Genomic DNA, 20,001 nt, shown 5'->3' with positions numbered 1-20,001 from the left:
ATGAGGGAACATTGAAGTAACTGCTGTGGAAGCATAATTAATACAAACTTTGTAGAAAACAGTTTAGCAGTGCATATTAAGAGCCTTTAATATACCTTTAAATTTGTGCTTTGGCTCTAACCTAAAATTCAGACAACGTAATATAGAGATCTTCATTGCCATACTTTCTTTAGTATGTTTTGAATGTTAAATGTTCTATAGGAATTAATTACATTGACTATTTCAGCATATATTACACTTTCTGAAAATGTTATTTTTGAAAACTTAATGTTTTAATCAAAATTACTTGAAATATCTGGTAAACTCATAATTTGTTATTGATTTCTGATTCGTAAGCTACCAGATCCTATGACTTACTGACTATTTTGTTTTTCTGCCTGCTTCCTTTCTTGTCCCTTTCTTCTTTTGGTCTTTTTAATATATTATCTTCTAATAGTCTTTCTTTTTGTTTACTAGATTTCATTCTGACTTCAGTGGTTTCTTATTTTTTTAACCATACTGTTTTTAATTTTTAAATGTTTTTCATATTCTATCTAGATTTTAAACTTTTTGGGTTTTTTTTGTTTGTAGATATGATATAGGCAATATCATATTTCTTTGTTGTTTTCATCCTGAAATAAATAACAGAATGCTAGGAATTATATTATCACCATACCTTTAAGTATATTGTACAATGAATTTTTAAGGAACACTTAAAAACTTATATATTTCATTTTTAAATTGCTTTTGTAGTCAGGGAATTTTTATTTAATAATACTTTGTTGCATTTTGAAGTCATTTTTTATGTAGAAAATTATTTCTTGACCATACTGATTTTAATGTTTCTTGAAATAGGTTTTGTGATTGAAGGTACTTTTTATTGGAGGGAATAATTGTGAGAGGTGATAACTATTGGGAAGCATGAGGGGGATAGAATAATTAACACTTCTTTCCTTTTATGGATTGCTGGAAGGAGCCAGATTGGCCTATTATTAAGTTTTTCAAATATACATTTTGTAAAACAAAATAATTTTAGAGTTTTTTTGGTCATGGATTTCAGAATTCTATCTAGTAACAGTGGAAATAATTTTAGAAATACAGTTTCTAACTTGTTGATTTCCTTGATTGTATATTAAGCAAAAGGATAAAGGAGCTCTTTGTTGAGTCAGGAAAATAACTTGTATTACATTACTGTTTCTTCTAGTTGCTTCCTGGTTTTTATTGTTGTTTGAATGCAGTGTTGTATTATAGACTGTTTGAGAAATGAGGAAGAATATAGTTGTTATAATGGTTTTAGACTGGGAACACAGTAACCTGCTTATTGGTTTCAGCATTCTACTGATTGTGTGACATTTAATCTTTTTCTACTATTTTCCCCCTCTAAGAACACAAGTTCTGCTCCTTATTTTATCTAGAATTCATTTGATAAACTTCTTTCTTTAGCTTCTTAAGCAAAAATGAATATAAAATTAGGGTACTATTCAATAAATTCCCCGAAAGCTGCCCTTCTGATTGCTATTAATGAGAGTCCTGCATTGGGAGGAAGATTAGATTACTAGCAGCAGCTGCTACCATTTATTGAGCACTTAATATGTGTATATCTTATCTAATTTAATCTTCACTTCAACTCTATGAGGTAGGTAGTGTTATTTCCATCTTACAGGAAGGAAACAGAGGCTCGGCTCTCCCATAGGTAAGAGGCAGAATCAGGATTCGAACCTAGATTTTTTTCTGACTCAAAGCGGGGCTCTTTCCACTTATGCTTATATTCCCTACTCTAATATGTCTTTTGATCTAAAGTTGTATATTTTTCTAAGAAATTTACCTTTATACAATTAACTTTCAGCAGTTAAAAAATTGTATAAATTTTCTATCATCTGTTAATTGTAGTTATTTCTGTGCCAGAGTACATTTCTTGTGTATTTTCTTTATGCTTGTAAATAGTGTTTCTACCCCATATTCCTTCATTGTATGTTAAATCCATTTTAAAATCCATTTTTAACACTGATATATTTCATGAAGCATGCTTTCAGAGTTTAAAAATACATACCGCTAGGATTGATTTTATAAGAAATTATATATTTGCATTTTTGACACATTTTGAAGCAGTCATTTTAACATCGGTTTGTATAGCTGATCAATGCTTATTTTACTTGGATGGTCTGAAGGTTATAAACCATTAAACAAACTACTTTCATGTTTCTGTAAAGCATTGTTTACTAACCTTCTCTATGTACTATGTACTCACACATAGAGAAAATGATAATATTTAATATGTCATACTGGTAAATGGGTCACCCTGCTGCTCTTCGACTCAAATATTTGGCCCAGGGAGCCATTCCCCCTTTACCTTCATGTTGTGTCATCTTCTCTACTTTATCTCCCAGTGCTGAGAGGAGTGATATGTTGGCATACCTATAACCCACCTGTGGATGTATAACCTTTGTGAGAAAGTAGACTATAAAATGTCTGTTCTTTGGAGTTATGTGCTCAATAAACATAAACATTTCTGGGAAAAGTAAAATTTTTAATGGTCCATTCTAGAATGTTCACATTATGGATCATTCTAAGTCATGGATTCATGCTGGCCAGCATCTTTTATGTGAAGCCTTTGGAAACTATACTCTTACTTTTGTTTATAGCTTATAATGATAACAGAAAATCATGATTGTTAAGGCATTTTATTATAAACATTTTACCTTCTGTCACCAACTAAAGCTTCATTGTATGTTACATATGTTCTTTGAGCTTGTTCTTGCAATTTAGAAATGAACCTTTAATGTGCTTAAAATATTTGCGGTTATGTGGTAATAGTAACGATAATTGTACCTAACAAAAGAACTTGGTCAGGCATAAAATGCGTATTCTTTCAGTTTAACTGTCTATATTGTATACCCTCCGGATTTCAGAAGGAATATTTATAAGATTTGATGCTTTTTTAGAAAATTTGTTACTATATTTAAATACTGCTGTGTTTAGAGTAGTAACTTAGCCCAACCCCAGAAGAATCTGGTGTATGTCATTAGTTTAAAACTACTGTTGTATAAAAACTTGCGTGAATTTCAGAATAATTAAAACAATTTTGAATTTTGACATGAAAATAGCATGAAATGTGTATTGTATAAACCTCTACTGTTTAAATATTTCTCCCCCTGGCTTTCCTACTGTGGTCAATGTCAGCCCAGTTCTTCACTGGAAACCAGAGAGGCCTCTGATAGTTCCCTGTCTGGTGATTCTCCACCCATCTCTTTTCCCCTATATCTCAACCATTTCAGTAGGACTCCTTCGTAGTCGCAGTTCTCCTGTTCTAGCTTAGTATCTTACCATTTCCATCCAGTTTTGCTGTTGGAATTATCTTCCCAAAGCACAGTTTGATCATGTCACTTCCTGGCTTAAAATTATTTTTTCTCTTCATCGCCATAGTTAGTAGCCGTCTTTGCATAACATTTAAGAAGACCTTTTGCATCTGGTCCCATCACTCTTTTATTTCCCATTCTTCTGTTCCCCAGTGTGCGTGGGTAGGCCTTATCTCCCTTCCCTAATTACTCTGTTGTTCAGTCACTGATGTTTCTTATTTTGTTTGTGTTCTAATCATGTCACTAACTTTTATCACACTCACTGCATATTCTCACACTGGAAGACCCCTCCTCTGTACCCACATCAGATGTTACCATTCTACAAAGTATTCCTGTTACCTCACCCTTTTTTAGAAATATCTTCCTCCAGTGATACTTTATACTTCCTTAAGAGCACTTACCATACTGTGCCTTGGAACATAATTAGTTGTGTAATTCATTCTGTCCTTCCACTAGATTATAACCCTTTTGATGACGTAGCTCATGTCTTATTTAATTACGGTGTTTTGATGGTTGCTTAATATAAGACAGGGAATACACAGACATGCACTTACACGTACACATTTTCATTTACTCAGTTTAAGTATCTAGTTTTTTATAGCACTGCCACATGCAGTGCTAGTCTCTATGAAGAAGTAAAAAATGACTATAACATGCCTTCAAAGAATTTTTATTCTAGGGAAAAAAAGATGATGCAAAAAATTGAAAGGCATTGTACGCAAGTGCCATGAATGTACATACACTGTACATTATATACCATGTCTATACATATTTGTAAGTATTTTGGGTTTGTCCTTTGGTATTGTATCACCTCTCCACGTACATGGTTGTGTGTATGTTTGTTAGATTTTTCTACCCATTTGATACACATATTTCTATATAAAAATCAGTAACTATTACAAAATACACAACTTTTTTATTTAAGTAATTTTATTTTCAACTTTAATAAACTGAATTTAGAATTTAGCTTAATATATTATTTAAGAATCAAGTAATTTTACTTAAATTTAGACTTTTTGAAGTACTGTCTTCATGTATTTGTTAGCATAGTTTGCTTTTTTTAAAAGTGAGGTAATGATGTTGTCATAGTTTCATTTAGAGTAACTGGGGAAAAAAACTTTAATTATCAAAAATTAATTTTATTTGCATAGTTTGATGTCATGCAATTGTGATACGCTCTTAAGTAACATGGAATTTATTATGCAATGTTGTTTTTGTTTTTCTGAAGATTGGGAAATATGGATTTGATTCTCACATATTACGATATGTTGTACAGATTTGTAAAGTGTCAGTGCAATGTTCTGTGTACTTTCTTTATGCTCTAATATAATTAATTTGTTTCTAGATGCTGGCATCACCATCTACATCAGGTCAGCTGTCTCAGTTTGGGGCAAGTTTATACGGGCAACAAAGTAAGAATTTTGTATTTATTCTGGGATACTTTATTTAAAGAAAAAAAATAACTACCAAATAAAGAATAATGCTGCCCTTGTGGGTTTATTCTAGGGTTTAAAAGGAAAGATATTTAATTTTCAGTTTTTCTTATTTTACTTAGCAAAAAACCTCATTATTTCAGACCTTTCTAATTCAAAATTATTTGGATACAGGGTAGATCAAATTTTATTTCTTCATCTTTTGTATGTGTATGTTCCTTTGCAATATTTTTGAAGAAGATTTGCTAAACAAATTAAAAATAGACATTCTCTGTGTTTTCAGTTGGAGGAAGTTAAAGGTTTTTTGATTGGTCAGTTAAGTAGGTTGTTTTGTTTGTGTTTTTTGGTCTTATTATTAATGTAAGCCCATTACCTAGCAGTTTGTGAAATGTTCTCTTTGTTTAGCAAATACTTCTTTTACTTTGGCTCAGTCTGGGTATACAACCTCTGTTTTTGACTAACAGTTCAAAGCTTTTTCCGTATACAAGATTTTATTTCTTTTATGTGTTGTAATACTTTTATAGCTCTCAGCACAGTGCCTGGCGCATAGTAAGCGCTCAATAAATGTTAACTATTATTATGACATAATTTTTATAAAACTAAATTATAAAATTTTCCCTTTTTTTAAAATTAATTTTCCAAACTTTTATATATTAATAAGATTTGTCATATCTTTTAATGTCAGAGACTGCTAATCTCTCATCTCTGTAGTGGGAGGGGAGTGTTAAAAGGGATGTAAATTCCCATCAAAGATTACAGAATAATAGGGTAACTGAAGCCGACAATCTGATGACCAAATAATTTAACCAGCTTCAAATAAAAATCAGTTATTTGATTTGGAACTCTTTCCCAGTATAATGAAAGGCAAAGTTTTGATAGATATGAGTAGTTTGTCATACCACTTTACCCTTCAATTTTACTTTGAAATTTAGTAAGGGGAAAAAACTTATTTTGTTAGACAAATAGAGTTTCCATCTAATTTTTTTTCTCTCTACCTCTTGTGGCATTCTTTTTGCTATGAAACAATTTTGTTAGTACAGAATTAGTAAGGAAAATTATTAATTACAGATATTAGTTTTCCTCTAGTTAAGTAGAAAACATTTTTAAGCCTTTTATTACACAAAAAAGATGTTGCTTATTTATCAGCAAATGTTCATTCTAGTTATTGAGGGAATATTATTAGCTAACAGTTTGTTTCGTTTGGACTGTTTTTGTTTGAAGCCTACTACTTTTCACCTTTCTGGTAACCCTTACGTTGGAAATATCTAGTTAAATTTTAAAGCTACCCTTTATTTCTATAGAGAAACTGCAAAGAACTTACATTGCTTTCTTTTTAAAGCCCACAATTTATCACAGCAGAAAGTAGATAATGGAATAGAGAAAAGTTATATTTGAGAAGCCAAGGTTATTTAATGAAGGAGAATGGCAATTATTTTACAATATAATCAGCTATATGGACTTTGAAAATCTGATCTAATTTTTTTAACCTACAAATGTGAAGTTATAATTGGGCTAAGTTATAGAATGGATTAGGTTTGGAATATAGTTATTTCATTGGTAAGGTAGACATTTATTGACTTAATTTGTGTACATGATTGTGCTGATGGTTAAGGGTATACAAAGATTAATAAATGAGCAAAGTTATTTTCATTAGGAAAAGTATTTTAAGGTACTTAGTAATTTAAAAAGAAGTTACATATGACAAATATTTCCTGTTGGAGTTTAGTATAATAAATGGCTTTATTATTGTAGCATTGATGAACCAGCATTTTCAATTCATGGCTCACTCTTTTAACTGACATTGTAGGTATTAACTTATTTTAAAAAATGAACCTTAGATCAACTGAAACGGAAATGTCTCAAGTCAGGGTACAATTATTCCTTTCTAGTGCACAGATCTAGAAGCTACAACTAGTAAAATAAAATAAAACAGAGCCTGAATTCCTAGTCTCTGTCTGTTAGGATAGACCTGACAGGGCCAGATAAGTCTTTCAGCTGCTAAGTAGTTTGAACACACACCTTCTCAGAGAGGAGAACACCAGCTAACATGTAGGACTTGAGGGTCAGGGCTTCGGTAGTATAAGTAAGTCAGAAAGATAAAACTTGAGGGGCTGACCTTAATAAAGGATGGGGAGATAGAATAAGTAGGTGGGAATAGATTCATGATGTTATTCTTATGGCAGCTAACTTTAATTGTGCATTGGGCTTGATATTACAAAGTTCTTTTACCCCCCAAGTGTATTGAGTACCACCATTAACTCTGTATTCAGATTGGCAAAGTTCAGTAGGAATTTGAGCCATTAAAATGGAGGTTTACTATCTGTTTTGTGTTCTTGATGATTAGAGAGATTAGAGGTGGAGAAGGAAGAGTGCCCTCTCCAAAACTGAGGCTCACTGAGTTTAAAACAAGGGAAGGAATTCCTCTTGGAATGGATACAGAGCTGCTTAAAGCGACTTTTCGCCAGATTTGGGTGGAAGTGATTGTATAGTACACAAGGATACCCAGAAAATGCTGGATTAGGAGCTTGTGTGATCATGGGTTCTAGTACAGTATAGTTGTATCCAAATAATGTAACTTTTCATCCAAGGGTTTATGTGACTACTGTGCATCAAGTGGTAACTGTAGAAGCTGATGAATGGAATCTTGTATTCAAGTTGCATGATGTTCTCTACTTGTTCTCTACTTGTGCATAAGATTTTAAGTACACTGTCTAGGTTTAAAGACCCCTGGGCTCCCTGAAGCTGTGTACTAGATGGGAATGAACAGGGAGCCAGGAATTAATTTCCCCTGGATAGTCAATGCATTGAAATTAAGTGGTAGTATCGTTGGTGTGACTTTTTCTTTCTTACCAACAGGATTTAGGGCCTTGGAGGATTTGAGAAAAAGGAGTACTTCTTATATGCCTATAATCTAGCCACATCGGTTAACTAGCTGTCTGAATGAATCCATTATATACATTTGTATCTGAATTCTCAGAGGACCCAGACCACTAGCTGGGAAAGGAAATAAACTTCTCTTTCTGGGATCCGGACTCCTGGCTTAAAAGCAGTGGCATAGCCTTATGCTTTCAACAACATCCCTTTGGCCTCCTATTTTAAGAATACATATATGAAAGCTACTTGTTTGTGGAGAACCAGAGCACAGGTGGAATGGTTCAGAAATAATGCTGTTGACAGTATAGTTAGGCATGTGACACATTTTGGTAGCTTTTAGGAAATAGCAGGATCATTTAACAGATACTTGAATTAATAATGAATACCCTGGGAGTTCTTGCTCTCTAGAAGCATTTTATAGTTGGGGAGGTCAAGACATATTTATATGCAAAGTATTAAATACCATAGGTTAAAAGGTATCATGTTGAATGATATGGACAGACTTGCGGATTGGAGAGAAAAGCACAGTAAGCTACAGTAGTACGGGAAAGGTTCAAAAAGGAGGTAGGAATTGAGTTTAACAGATATTTTTGAGTGCCTACCATATATATTGCATCATGCTAGAGACTGCAGATGTGTTGTAGAAGAGAGCATTCTCTTTTATGCCATCTCTGTACAGTGTATATACGCCTTCGGTGTTGCTGCGTTTATTTATTGCATGTCTTCATTGCCTTTGTATCCTCATTACTCTGTACACAATAGGCACTCACTAAATGTTTGTTGAATGCATGATGAACAAGATATGGTCCTTATATATAATCTAGTAGGATAAATACACAAGTTATTTTCCTACAAAATAGAGGAAGAAGTACAGAGTTTTCTGGAGACTTGAAAGGTAGGAGTAATCACATACCTTAAATGATCAGGACAGGATTTACAGATGAGGTCATGTTTGACATTGTCCTTGAAGAGACTATGAGTAAGGTTGTTTTAGTAGTGGGAACAAAATCTACAGCATGGGATAAATTTTTGAGTGGTTTGCTTTATCAAGACAAGGGAAATCTATTAGGCTGTTACATTGGTTTCATCCAAGAAGTACAAATCTTCACAATTTTATGGAATCTGTCTCAAGATATTTGCTACTTTTCAAGTTCAAGAACGCAGCTATAGCATACTCTTTTCCCCCAGAAAACAACTATTTATAGGTGAAAACCGTTGTTACTTCATTAGACTATCTCATTTTATCTTACCTTTAGGACCACCTGTTGATTTTCTTTCCATAGGCATGTTTCATCCCCCCACCCGACCCTCACCCCCCAAAAGCTAATAGTTATTCAGTATTTTCTATGTGTCAGGGGCTATGTTAAGTACTTGATATAAACTCATTTAATCTTCACAACAACCCGATTAAAGGTTAAGGGACTTGCCTAGGTAGTAAGTAGTAGAACCAGGATTGCCTTACTTTGTAAGTTTTACTATGTGAACATGAGTTGAGAACAGCAGTTTCTTTGAAACCTGGATGCTACATATTACTTACTGAATGTCATGACCCTAGAAAGCAATTTGCACACAGTAGAAACTGCATATGTTAAATACACAGATTCCAAGAGTCTGCTGACTAAGGCATTATGATAGGATTTATTCATTTATTGTGTTATTTATCTAGTACCTACCATGAGTGAAGAATCATTCCAGGATTGAAGAGTATGGCAAATAACAAGGTTCCTGCTTTCATGGAGCTTATATTTTAATGAAGGAAAACAGAATAAGCATGCAAATAAATTTATTTACTTAGTAAATAGATAATATGATTCTGATAATAAGTACTATAAAAAATTGTCAGGTTAATGGATGAATGGATGGGATCAGTAGTTTTCGAGCAGGCAAAGAGGCTGTTCTCTGAGGAGGTAGTATTTGAATGGAAACCAGTCTGTTGAGAAGTGGAAGCCCTTGGAAAGATCTGGGGAAGAGATTTTCAGGTACAGACAACAGCAAATGCAAATGGTCTTACTCATGAGAATGTAAGAATGAACTTCATGTGTTAAAGGATGAATGAGAGGGCCAGTATAATGAACAAAGAAAGTGGAAGGTTAATGGGTAGCAGGTGTCAGGTCATGGAGTCTTGTAAAGATTTGGTAAAGCATTTGGATTTATTCTAAGTTTAATGGGAAGGATTTTAAGATACAGTTTCATTTTTAAAAGATCACCTTGCTGTGTAGAAAATGGACTGAGTGGAGGAGGGACAAGTGACAAGAAAAAGAAAAAGACAATTACTGCAGTAGTCCAGGCAGGAAGGTAGGGTGGCTTTGGACTAGTGCTGGGGGTGTTGAGAAATGGTTAGATTTGGGATATTTTGGACATAGAGCTAATATGATTTGGGGATGTGGGATATGAAAGAAAGAGAGGGATCAAGGATGATATCTAAGGTTAGAGACCTGCATTACTTTGTGAAAGGGTGCTGCTAATGTATCATGCAAACATAGGTTGAGGAGGAGGAGTACAAAGTATATGTAGGAGATTCACAGAGCTGTTCCACAGATGGAGTGCCACCTGCTGTAAAGATCCAGCCAGATGTTTGGGACTCCCAGCTGGTTCTAACACAGCAGCAACTTCTCATAGTTGAGGATTTTGAAGCCAGGTTAGCTCCATCCATGCTTGTCTCATACATCCTTACTACCCAGAAGGTAAGCCCACTCTTCCTCCAGGCATATCACTTGTCCTCATTTTCATATATCTTGCAGTTTTCTCAGACCAAACTGGTGTGACATTTTTATTCCCCTGACTCCTCATCACCACCACCAAATGCCTGGCTAGGTCTCTTTCATTATTGAGTTCATATACAGTATTGTCTAGGAAACATGTTCTGATCCCAAATTCATTCTACTTTCATGTCTGAGTGTTGCCCCCCATATACACCAAGTACACTGTACATGTACTGCATGTAAACACCTTGATCATAGCAGTTTGTTTTTTGGGTGGTTTTTTTGTTTTCTTTTTTAAATAGTCTTGTATATCTCTGTAGAACAAGAGGAGGGAAAGTATTCTAGGTGGGGAGAAGGATATGAGTAAAGATACCGGGGCATGTTTTGGGGAGGGGACTAGGGAAATTACAAAGAAGATTGTAAGTCAAGTATGTGGTATCTAAAAAGAGTTTGTATTGGGGTGAGTAAAGTATTAAAATTGATTAGAAGAGTATTATGTCAGTTATATCTCAATAAAGCTGGGAAAAATAAAGATTACAAGAATCTTTTGGGTCTTGACAGAGCATTTTAAAGACTACACTGTGATTGGATTTAACTTTAGAACAGTGATTCTCAACCCTGACTGCCCTTCTAGAAACACCTAAAGAGTTTAAAAAATCCCACTGCCCATGAATTTCCCAGACCCAGACTAAGTCACAGTTTCTGGGTGTGGGACACAGATATTAAAGTTTCCCACGTGATGTGAAGGTTAGCAACTACTTCAAGAAGCGGAAAGTGTGATTGGTTGAAAAAAGGGATTGAAATTAGAGTCAAGAAATTGGATCATGTTTTTGTTTGTTTGTTGTTTGTGTGTGTGTGTGGTTTTTTGCTTTGTATTTTTTGTTTTTTGGGTTTTTTTGCTGCATCAGCAGCATGCAGGATCTTAGTTCCCTGACCAGGGATCAATCCCATGCCCCCTGCAGTGGAAGCACAGAGTCTTAACCACTGGACCACCAGGGAAGTCCCTGGATCATGGTTTTTATTCTTCATTTTTTGTGATCTTGGGCAAGTCACTTAATGCCTGATGTTAGTTCATCTATAATTAAGTTGAAATGATCTTCATCTGTAACTTGGTTGGATACTCTCTGGAGACTTTTCTATCTCTAAAATACTTTGATTTTAATTAAGGAAATTGTATAATGAAATAGTGTTACAGGGAAGATTAACCAGCTAGGTTCAGGACAAGTTGGAGGTAAGAAGACATGGGGACAGGTTGGAGGTAAGAAGATGGTTGCCCTTTATGTGTGGGCAAGACAGTGAGTTTAGGGAAGGTAGTTGCTTTGGGAATGGAATGGGGGATACTTTAAGCCCTCTTGCATCAATTAAAAATTGTCTCCCTTCTCCTTAAAGATTTCAGGAGACTTCATTTAAGTATGAGTATTCAAGGATTTGGTTGCTGGTATTTTTTTTCTTATAACTTGTATTATTATTAATATTGTTAATCTTTAGCAAAAGATTGACTAAAGCATGGCATATCATTCCATAACTATTTAAGGAATGTGCTGTTAATCAGTTTGTGCAATGGAAGTAATTCATGGAAACATTTCTTAGGTCGTATTCTTTTGGATTTCTGAAAAATGATCAATACAGAATTCAGTTCATTCTTTGTTTAGCACCCTGCCAAATAGGAAATAGGAATCTACTTAGAATATGTTCATGTATTCCTTCTAATATGGTATTATCCTTTATTATCACTTTGTCAAATAGAAAGAAAACTTTGCTTCAAAACTGTAACCTTTTAAACTGCTTTATAGCTGGTTTTTTTTTTGATCATTCTTTTATTCCTTGTCTATAAAAAGGGGATAAATACCTTCTCTATAATATTTTATAAGGAGATGAAGTAGCATAGTGCTTCACATATTTCTTAGGTGCTTGATAAAATTTAATTCTACTGCCCTTCCAGTGCACAAGCTCAGGCATACATATTTATGTTTTTTTACTTGTAGTTATTTCGTGTCAATTTTTTTTTAAGCTAATTTTTTATTCCCCCTCTTCCCCCTTTCAGCTTACATGTCTTCTTCTTGGTATAACATTTTAGATAATTTTCTATCATGTTTCTAATTATACTAGTAAAAGTAAAATTTTCCCTCCCTTGACCCTACGCAGTTGTAATAGTTTGACTCAAGCAACTCAAATTTAATGACCATGTATTTTGTTTCCTAGAAATAAATCTTTCTCTGTTCTTACTCAGTGGTATTAATTCTATATGTTTTAAAGGAATTCAGTTTTTAAATTGAATTTAAAATAACTCAATTATAAAGTATTCAAGGGTTGATGATCCAGTTTGAAATTGATGCATTCCTTTCTTCTCTTTTGATTTCTTTTTTCCTACTCACCAGGTTCAATAAAATGCAACTCAGAGCTTTTGAATTTATTAGCTGTTTTTATGAAATCAAGTGTTTTTTAAAGGAAAAATAAAAGTAAATGCTAATCTTTGAGTTCTTTATTTCATATTGTCTTCCTCTACTCTCCTCACTATAAATTAATTCAAGTGTGCCAATCCGTAATTGACTAAATATATTACCTTACCCATTCTTGTTTCCTTCTCCAAAATTTTTTTTACTAATGTTCAGATAATCTCCAATCTCTAAAATATTTCTGAAGTTACGTATTTTCATAATACAGCATAGAATAATAAGTATATGAAAGGTTGAAGTAAACAAACCTCATGAGTCTTTAGAAGGGCCTATTTGAAGAGCCAAAGGGTGCAATTTTTTGGAACATGTATATTTATAATGATGAAGATGTAGAGAGTGAAATGGGAAGGAAAAGTAAATGTGGAGGAAAAGAAAACTTGACAGGTATAGAGAAGAAGAGGAAGAAAATGGAGGGAAGAGATAAGAGATGTTGGTTTAGAAAAAGTTTTAAGTAAACATATTCAGAAAAAGAAAGCAAGAGAAAAGAAAAAGAATAGATAAGAGGTGTTACAAGTCAGTAGGTACTCACAAGGGTGCTCATTTAGTGTTTTCTTGGGCTCCCATAGGGCTGCCATTAAGAACACTAGGAGTCTCGGTTCTTTGTGTCACCTTGGAGAAGTCAGTTAACTTATCTGAGGCTCAGGTTCCTCATCTGTAAAATGTGAACATTGGATTAGGTTTCTTGGTTATCAGTAACTGAGAAACACATTCCTGTGAGAAATTTGCAGCTATAGCTGACTTTAGGACAGCATATTTAGGGAAAAGGATGTAAGCTCCCTGAGGGTAGGAGCTTTTTCTATCTTGTTCACTGTTGTATCCCCAGCAGCTAACACAGTGCTTGGCACATGGTAGGCACACAATAAATGTTTGTTGAGTAAGTGATGTGAAAAGTGTCATGTTGGTGGTTCATTACGGGAGCATCTAGAGGGCCTAGAGGAAAACTAGTGTGCTTGAGAAAAGGAAAAGACTGGTATCTTCTGAAGAAATCTTACGTAGGCTGGTTTTTAATCTCTTGTTCTTCCTTATCTTGTCCCAAATTCAGAGAAAGTGGCTGTAGCTAGCGGTATACTCGTGGTCACAAAACTTGTAGTGACCAGACATACATATAATGACTAAACCAACATATGATCTAGATCAGTTCCCTTTGTGTGACTTAAAGAAATGCAGAACCAAGCTCAGGTCTTCATGAAATATGAGTACACATAGAATATAACAGCTATATTGAGTTGGATTTATTGGCTTCGTTCAGTTGAGAAGCAGTTAGGCTGCAAGCTGAGTACTGAAGCTGGCAGATTCCAGTGAAATCTTTGTGATTCACTGGTATCCCTAGGTTACAAAGCGTTACTGTTACAAACAGGTTACTGTTATGCAAAAAGATAAATTTGCAGAGATATTTGAAGGAAAATATTCAGAACATAATATATATATCCCAATTTTTGGAAGTCATAGTTTCAAAATATTCAGGTCTTTGAAATTCTTGGACCCAAAACTAGACCAAAAAGTAGGGAGGGAGTCACTTTAAATCCCTATTGCTAAAGTCCTCTACTTATTCACTAACTCTCATTCTATCTTACCACTTTTATTTAACCTCCAGTTTAGAATGTTTGGTTGACTGATGTGCCATTCCACAGCAGACTAGTAACAGAAGGCACCAAAATGTGTGAGTAAGGAAGGTGGAGGCAAGGAGGCATATTGACATCCATAGGCAGGTGTGATGGCAACATAAGTGACAGCTGAACATCCTTGCTTTGAGGGATAAAAGGGGGAAGAAACATCCAGAACATTAAATATCCACAATGATTATTCTGAATCATTAACAAAACAATAATTTATATTTCATATTAACACAAGGCAGGAAACAATTAAGTTTATCCCAGATGGTTAATTTTTCTTTTTAATGTTTTGTTTCTGAATGGTAAACTCCTCAGTAGGTTTTGAAAAATACACATATTGGACATCCATTCCCACACCTGGCCCCAGAAATACTAGACAAATAGAAGGTCATTGTACTTTGAAATCTTTTAAAATGTTATATGTTCTTGTCTCTTATAGCTATATCAGGTTGAGTTTTTAACAGTTGCTGACATTTTATGTTGGGTTTGTAAAAAATTGTAATGTTGAGAAGTATGTATGTGTAAATAGTAATAAAGAGACTTTTTCTTAAATGCATTTGAAAAGGATCATATAAAAATTAAAGCTACTTCAGCAAAGTGGGGATTAAATGTCTGCGTACCTCAGTTATGATTTAAAACATAAAAACACACAAGATTGCAAATTTCTTAAAGGCATATTTGTATAAAATGTTTTTATTTTGAAACATAAGTCATCTAGTTTGTTATAGTCATTGGCAGACAGTTTATTGTAAAATAGAAATATGCAAAGAAGATAGAAATATGAAAGCAAAGAAGAAATATGAAAGATAGAATAATGGAAGCAATATGAAAATTCATAATATTAAATTTCAGACATACATTTTTGTTAAAATCAGAGTCCATTTGGAGTGAAATGAATATTTCCATTTAAAATTTGCATATTATTAACGTTAGGTCATTTTTAAATGTTTTAAATTACCAACTCCAGAAGATGGATAACAATTTCATTCCTGATGGCAATGAATTTCCTTCTTCTGAATTTTTTTAATAGGTGCACTAGGCCTTCCAATGAGGGGGATGAGCAACAATACCCCTCAGTTAAATCGCAGCTTATCACAAGGCACTCAGTTACCGAGCCACGTCACGCCAACAACAGGGGTACCAACAATGTCACTTCACACGCCTCCATCTCCAAGCAGGTATTTATTGATGGACCAGAATATTTCTCAAAATGTATCTTTGTAGATTAAACAAGCTTTTTAGTTTTTTAATAAGGTAACTAATTATTTGATTTTCTGGTTCAGTGCCTTTCACTGAGGAAAAGAAAGTTGATACCCTATGCTCATTTTATTTCATTGCAAATTGATAAGTATAGTGTAAGATGCTTTTATCTTGCAGCTAGCATACTGGTTATCAGCTGGGGTGGGTATCAAGGATTAATCACCACCTGGGGGGCTTTTTTCAAAAGCAAGCACTCTTTTTCAAAGGAGTATGTGCAATTTCAGATCACTCCTCAGATAATTCTGTTTATTGCTCCCTCACCACACATCCATTACTCTAGTGAGAATAAAATAAAACAGATTACAAAAATGGTGCATATTAGTATGAAGAAGATAGAATGACATACATTTGGAATGAAATTATTCTAAATATATATGTGAAATACATTTGTATTTTATGTCATAGTCACACCAGTAGTTCTCTCATCTTCGATATCACCATATATTCTTCTGTGATTTGCCCTTTCTTGTTGGTTTGTTTACTTTGGCTTTTCAAAGAGCTTTTTTTCTTTTCAAATGTCCAGACAAAAGAGTTAAATGAATAAAAATTAGCAATGCAATTTGAAAGTATATTTGAGATTCTAGGGTTAGGCCAATTGATTATTTACAGAGAATTTTAATGAGTGATTGTAGAGAGCTTATTTAGTATAATGGACTTCTTTTTCAGGGGTATTTTGCCTATGAATCCTAGGAATATGATGAACCACTCCCAGGTTGGTCAGGGCATTGGAATTCCTAGCAGGACAAATAGCATGAGCAGTTCAGGGTTAGGTAGCCCCAACAGAAGCTCGCCAAGCATAATATGTATGCCAAAGCAGCAGCCTTCTCGACAGCCTTTTACTGTGAACAGGTAAGATGTTTATTGATACTGTGTATAATTGTTCTTTCTGGGTATTTTCAAATTTGCCTTTTCATATTCAACGTTCTGTTCTTGAGTCTTGGCTTCTGTTTCTTAAGTGTGTTTCATCATATATTTTGACCAAAGCTTCTCTTTCTGTTACACATCACAACTTTAACCTCCCAAACTAAAGACATGTTCTTTTGAAAATCAGTTTGCTTTTTTGTTACTGTTAGAAAAGGATTGTTCTTAGGTTGCCAACCGGCAGATTTTTTGTTGATATGTCCTTCCTCTATTAAATGAGGCTGGTCACCTGTGTGGTAAGAGCTTTATACCTATGAATAGGACTGGAGACATGTTTGACTATTACTGCCTTCATTTATGCTTTGGTTAAGTTCCTTTTCAACTGAATTTCAGTTTTGTTCTTTGGAGACTTAATGACAAAGACTTTTTGAAGACTACATCTGTAGTATTTGAAAATAGTGTCATGTCCTGGGATTTAAAACAAAAAGATGAATTTGTGCTTTTCACTCCTTTTTGCACTGGTCATTGCATATACTGCTATGCAAATAATAGTTAACAATATGAAAAACAGTTACCCATTTTGTTAGGATTTTAAAGCTATTCAGGTAATTTATATGAGAGTTATGTCTGCAATAGGGCTTTCTTTACTGTAAAAAAAAAGCATTTTAGTTTGATTGTTCGTTTTTTTTAATGGGGAATATGGGGGGAAAGGATGTTGCTATCATCAAAGCCATTTAATTCACTTTCTTTTATCTAGGACTCATAAATTCTGAATTAAAATAGGTTATTAGCACATTTCCTTTTTAATCTTCATCCCATAACCTCCAATTCTTACTTTTATTTAGACTTTTGAGTACTTCTTTTATAATTTGACTGCTCTTTTAATTTTTACAGAAGTTATTTTTGTAAAGGGTTATCAAAATTCTCATCTCCTTGACAGTTTCCTGATGATATAATACTTCTTGGGCTTTAACACATCTTTCTGCATTCTTGTAGTATCGTTCATTGAATGTATATTTAAATTTTTGCCTTTCCATATTTTTTCACATTCTAGTTTTTAAAAAATACTTTGCTTATAAATTGTCAATGAAGTATGGGTCTCTAAAGCCCTGCTTATTACTATTGATAAGCGTATGTATTATGGAATGTTTTCATCTCTTACTACTTATTCAGTGTTTGAGGGTACCTATATCATCAGCAGTTCTAACATGCTATTAAACAGAACTTTCTATTGACTTTTCTCCTCTTCTCTAGAGTGTTTCACCAGCTGCATTATTTTATGAAAATATTGTTTGGCCATAGTTAGTTTTACAAATCTAGGCAAAAAATTTAAAACCCTGTCATCTTCAAACAGTTTAACCTTACTCATAACACTAATACACTGTCTTTTATCAGATTATTTGATGTTAAAGATGCATACTTTCATTTTAGAATTTGTGTTAACGATTCTTTTTGACATGCTTAATTACTCTGGCCTTGCTTTAAATTCAGCCTTATTTTTTGTTTGTTTGTTTTCCCATGTTTAGGCTTGTGCAAAAAAGGGAAGCTTTGGTAACTATTTACCAAATACCTTACTTTAGAATTAAGAGCACTATGGAGAGATTTTTTTTTTTTTAAGTAGCTAAAAGATAAACTAGATGATGTGTTTTAGAACACTGAATTCAGTTAAAGAAAATGACCATTTAATTCACGTCAACTGAACATTTACTGAGAGTGCCTTTTGTAGCCTCCTGAATGCTAAGGGCAGGAGATGCAAAGAAGTATATGACATGAACCCTGTCCATGAGGAGTTTATGTTCTAGTTGGGAAAGACAGACTGTATGAAAGAAGATCTTTTATGAAAAGTAATAATAGCACATTTTACCAGTAGTGGAAGAAAAACAAGTATTCAGGAACAGTAGTCTTAAACTAAATTGCCTATTTTTGAGGTTAATTACTTCTTCCATTATATCCAGTAAGTTGGCTCTCCAAGTATACAAAACTATACCCTTAATCTTTATTTTCCTCAAGGCTTATATAAATTCTTTGCTTTTTGTTTTTTAATTCATCTGTTTAAGATGTTTTGGTTCTCAGTTGTTCATGGAAGGACTTTAGGGAAGCTTTAAATAACAAGATTCAACTCAAGAAAAAATTAGTATTTGTTTTTAAACATGTTGTTTTATATGAGGAGATCAAAAGTAAACACTTTTGTTTTTCTTCAACTGAAAGTTAGTGTTCTTACTGTATATCTAAAATTATTTTCTATGTACCCAGTATGTCTGGATTTGGAATGAACAGGAATCAGGCATTTGGAATGAATAACTCCTTATCAAGTAACATTTTTAATGGAACAGGTAAGCTTATTCTGGAGCTAGTACCCTATAAAACTATGATAGATCTTGAAATATAAAGCAATTCAACATACTAGTCAAAATATTAAAGGAATTTTTGTGTTAAGATGATAGAACTTAATTTAGGGAGAATTTGACAGGCAATAGGATTTAATTCAGTGAACAGTTGAAAGATAGTTAAATATATTTTTTTCACTTGGCATGTTAATAGTATAGTGTTGTAACATCAGATTTGTTTCCTTAACACCTGGAGAAAGCGTAAACATTTACTTAGTCTGTACTTGTGCCTCAGAATCTTTTTTGCTTCAAGAGCTTTTCCTATCTCAGTCCTGTTACTACAGTCTAAACTAGGTTGAGTGGTATGGCATTCTGGCTATAGAGACCCAGATTGAAGAAACCTTTAAAATTATATGGAGCGCTTACAATTTTTTCTTAATAGTTTTAATAATACTAATTTTGGCATTTAACTCTTACAAATTTTTAATCCAGTTTTATGTGTAAAATTCAGAATTTAATTACATGGAAAACCAATTCTGATTTTGACAGTAAAGAATTCTTGCAGTCTGTTGGTTTATTTCTTTTATCAGCTGCTTCAGACAGAAGAGAACAGGAGGCTTTGTTGCTATTCTGCTTCAGGTTTCACCTTCTTCCACCCTTGCCTCCAAACCCTTTCCTGAGAAAGGAAATAAAGAATGTTGTTATGGTCATAGGAGCAAAAATGAATATGATTGTTGAGAGAGAAATACACGTGAAGGAAGTGGAAGGTGAAAGAATGATCAATGAAATGGGGCGTATGTGAAAGCACAAGAAGATTTAGTAATTGAAATGGAATTTCTGGCTATCGGCTTTTAATTTTTCAGTGTTATTGTATGTTTAGTAGCATAGATTGACCAAGTGAGACTTTAAAATGTCAAATTTTAGCATTTAAAGTTTTGCATTCTAATAGGAAATAGCCTATTTCATTGTTCCTCAAATGCAGATTTTTTTCATACTTTAATATCTCTGAAATTAGGCTGCATATCATAGTTTAATTAGCGAGGGTTTTTTCCCTAAATGAACCATAAAGTAACAGTGTGTCTCACAGTGCCATCTTATATTCTGAATTATGGTTTATACACTTCTGTAAATTTTAGAATT

General features: G+C 33.6%; 1 protein-coding gene across 10 annotated transcripts in view; it reads left to right on the top strand.

Annotated features, from left to right (window-relative positions):
* The window catches only part of CNOT2 (CCR4-NOT transcription complex subunit 2), a 113,595-nt gene that overhangs the window by 75,136 nt on the left and 18,458 nt on the right, over window positions 1–20,001 (top strand). For 8 of the 10 annotated variants that reach the window (XM_057556431.1, XM_057556434.1, XM_057556439.1 and 5 more), the window contains 4 exons: window positions 4,681–4,747; window positions 15,444–15,591; window positions 16,340–16,522; window positions 18,788–18,867. In XM_057556431.1, the coding sequence (XP_057412414.1) occupies window positions 4,681–4,747; window positions 15,444–15,591; window positions 16,340–16,522; window positions 18,788–18,867 (478 nt within the window). The remainder of the gene's footprint in view (window positions 1–4,680; window positions 4,748–15,443; window positions 15,592–16,339; window positions 16,523–18,787; window positions 18,868–20,001) is intronic. The other 2 variants (XM_057556432.1, XM_057556438.1) reach the window with 2 other exon arrangements.

Source organism: Balaenoptera acutorostrata, chromosome 11 (assembly GCF_949987535.1).
Source record: "Balaenoptera acutorostrata chromosome 11, mBalAcu1.1, whole genome shotgun sequence".
Lineage (NCBI taxonomy): Eukaryota > Metazoa > Chordata > Mammalia > Artiodactyla > Balaenopteridae > Balaenoptera > Balaenoptera acutorostrata.
The sequence above is the reverse complement of the archived record's forward strand: the minus strand, read 5'-3'. Positions and strand labels throughout refer to the sequence as shown.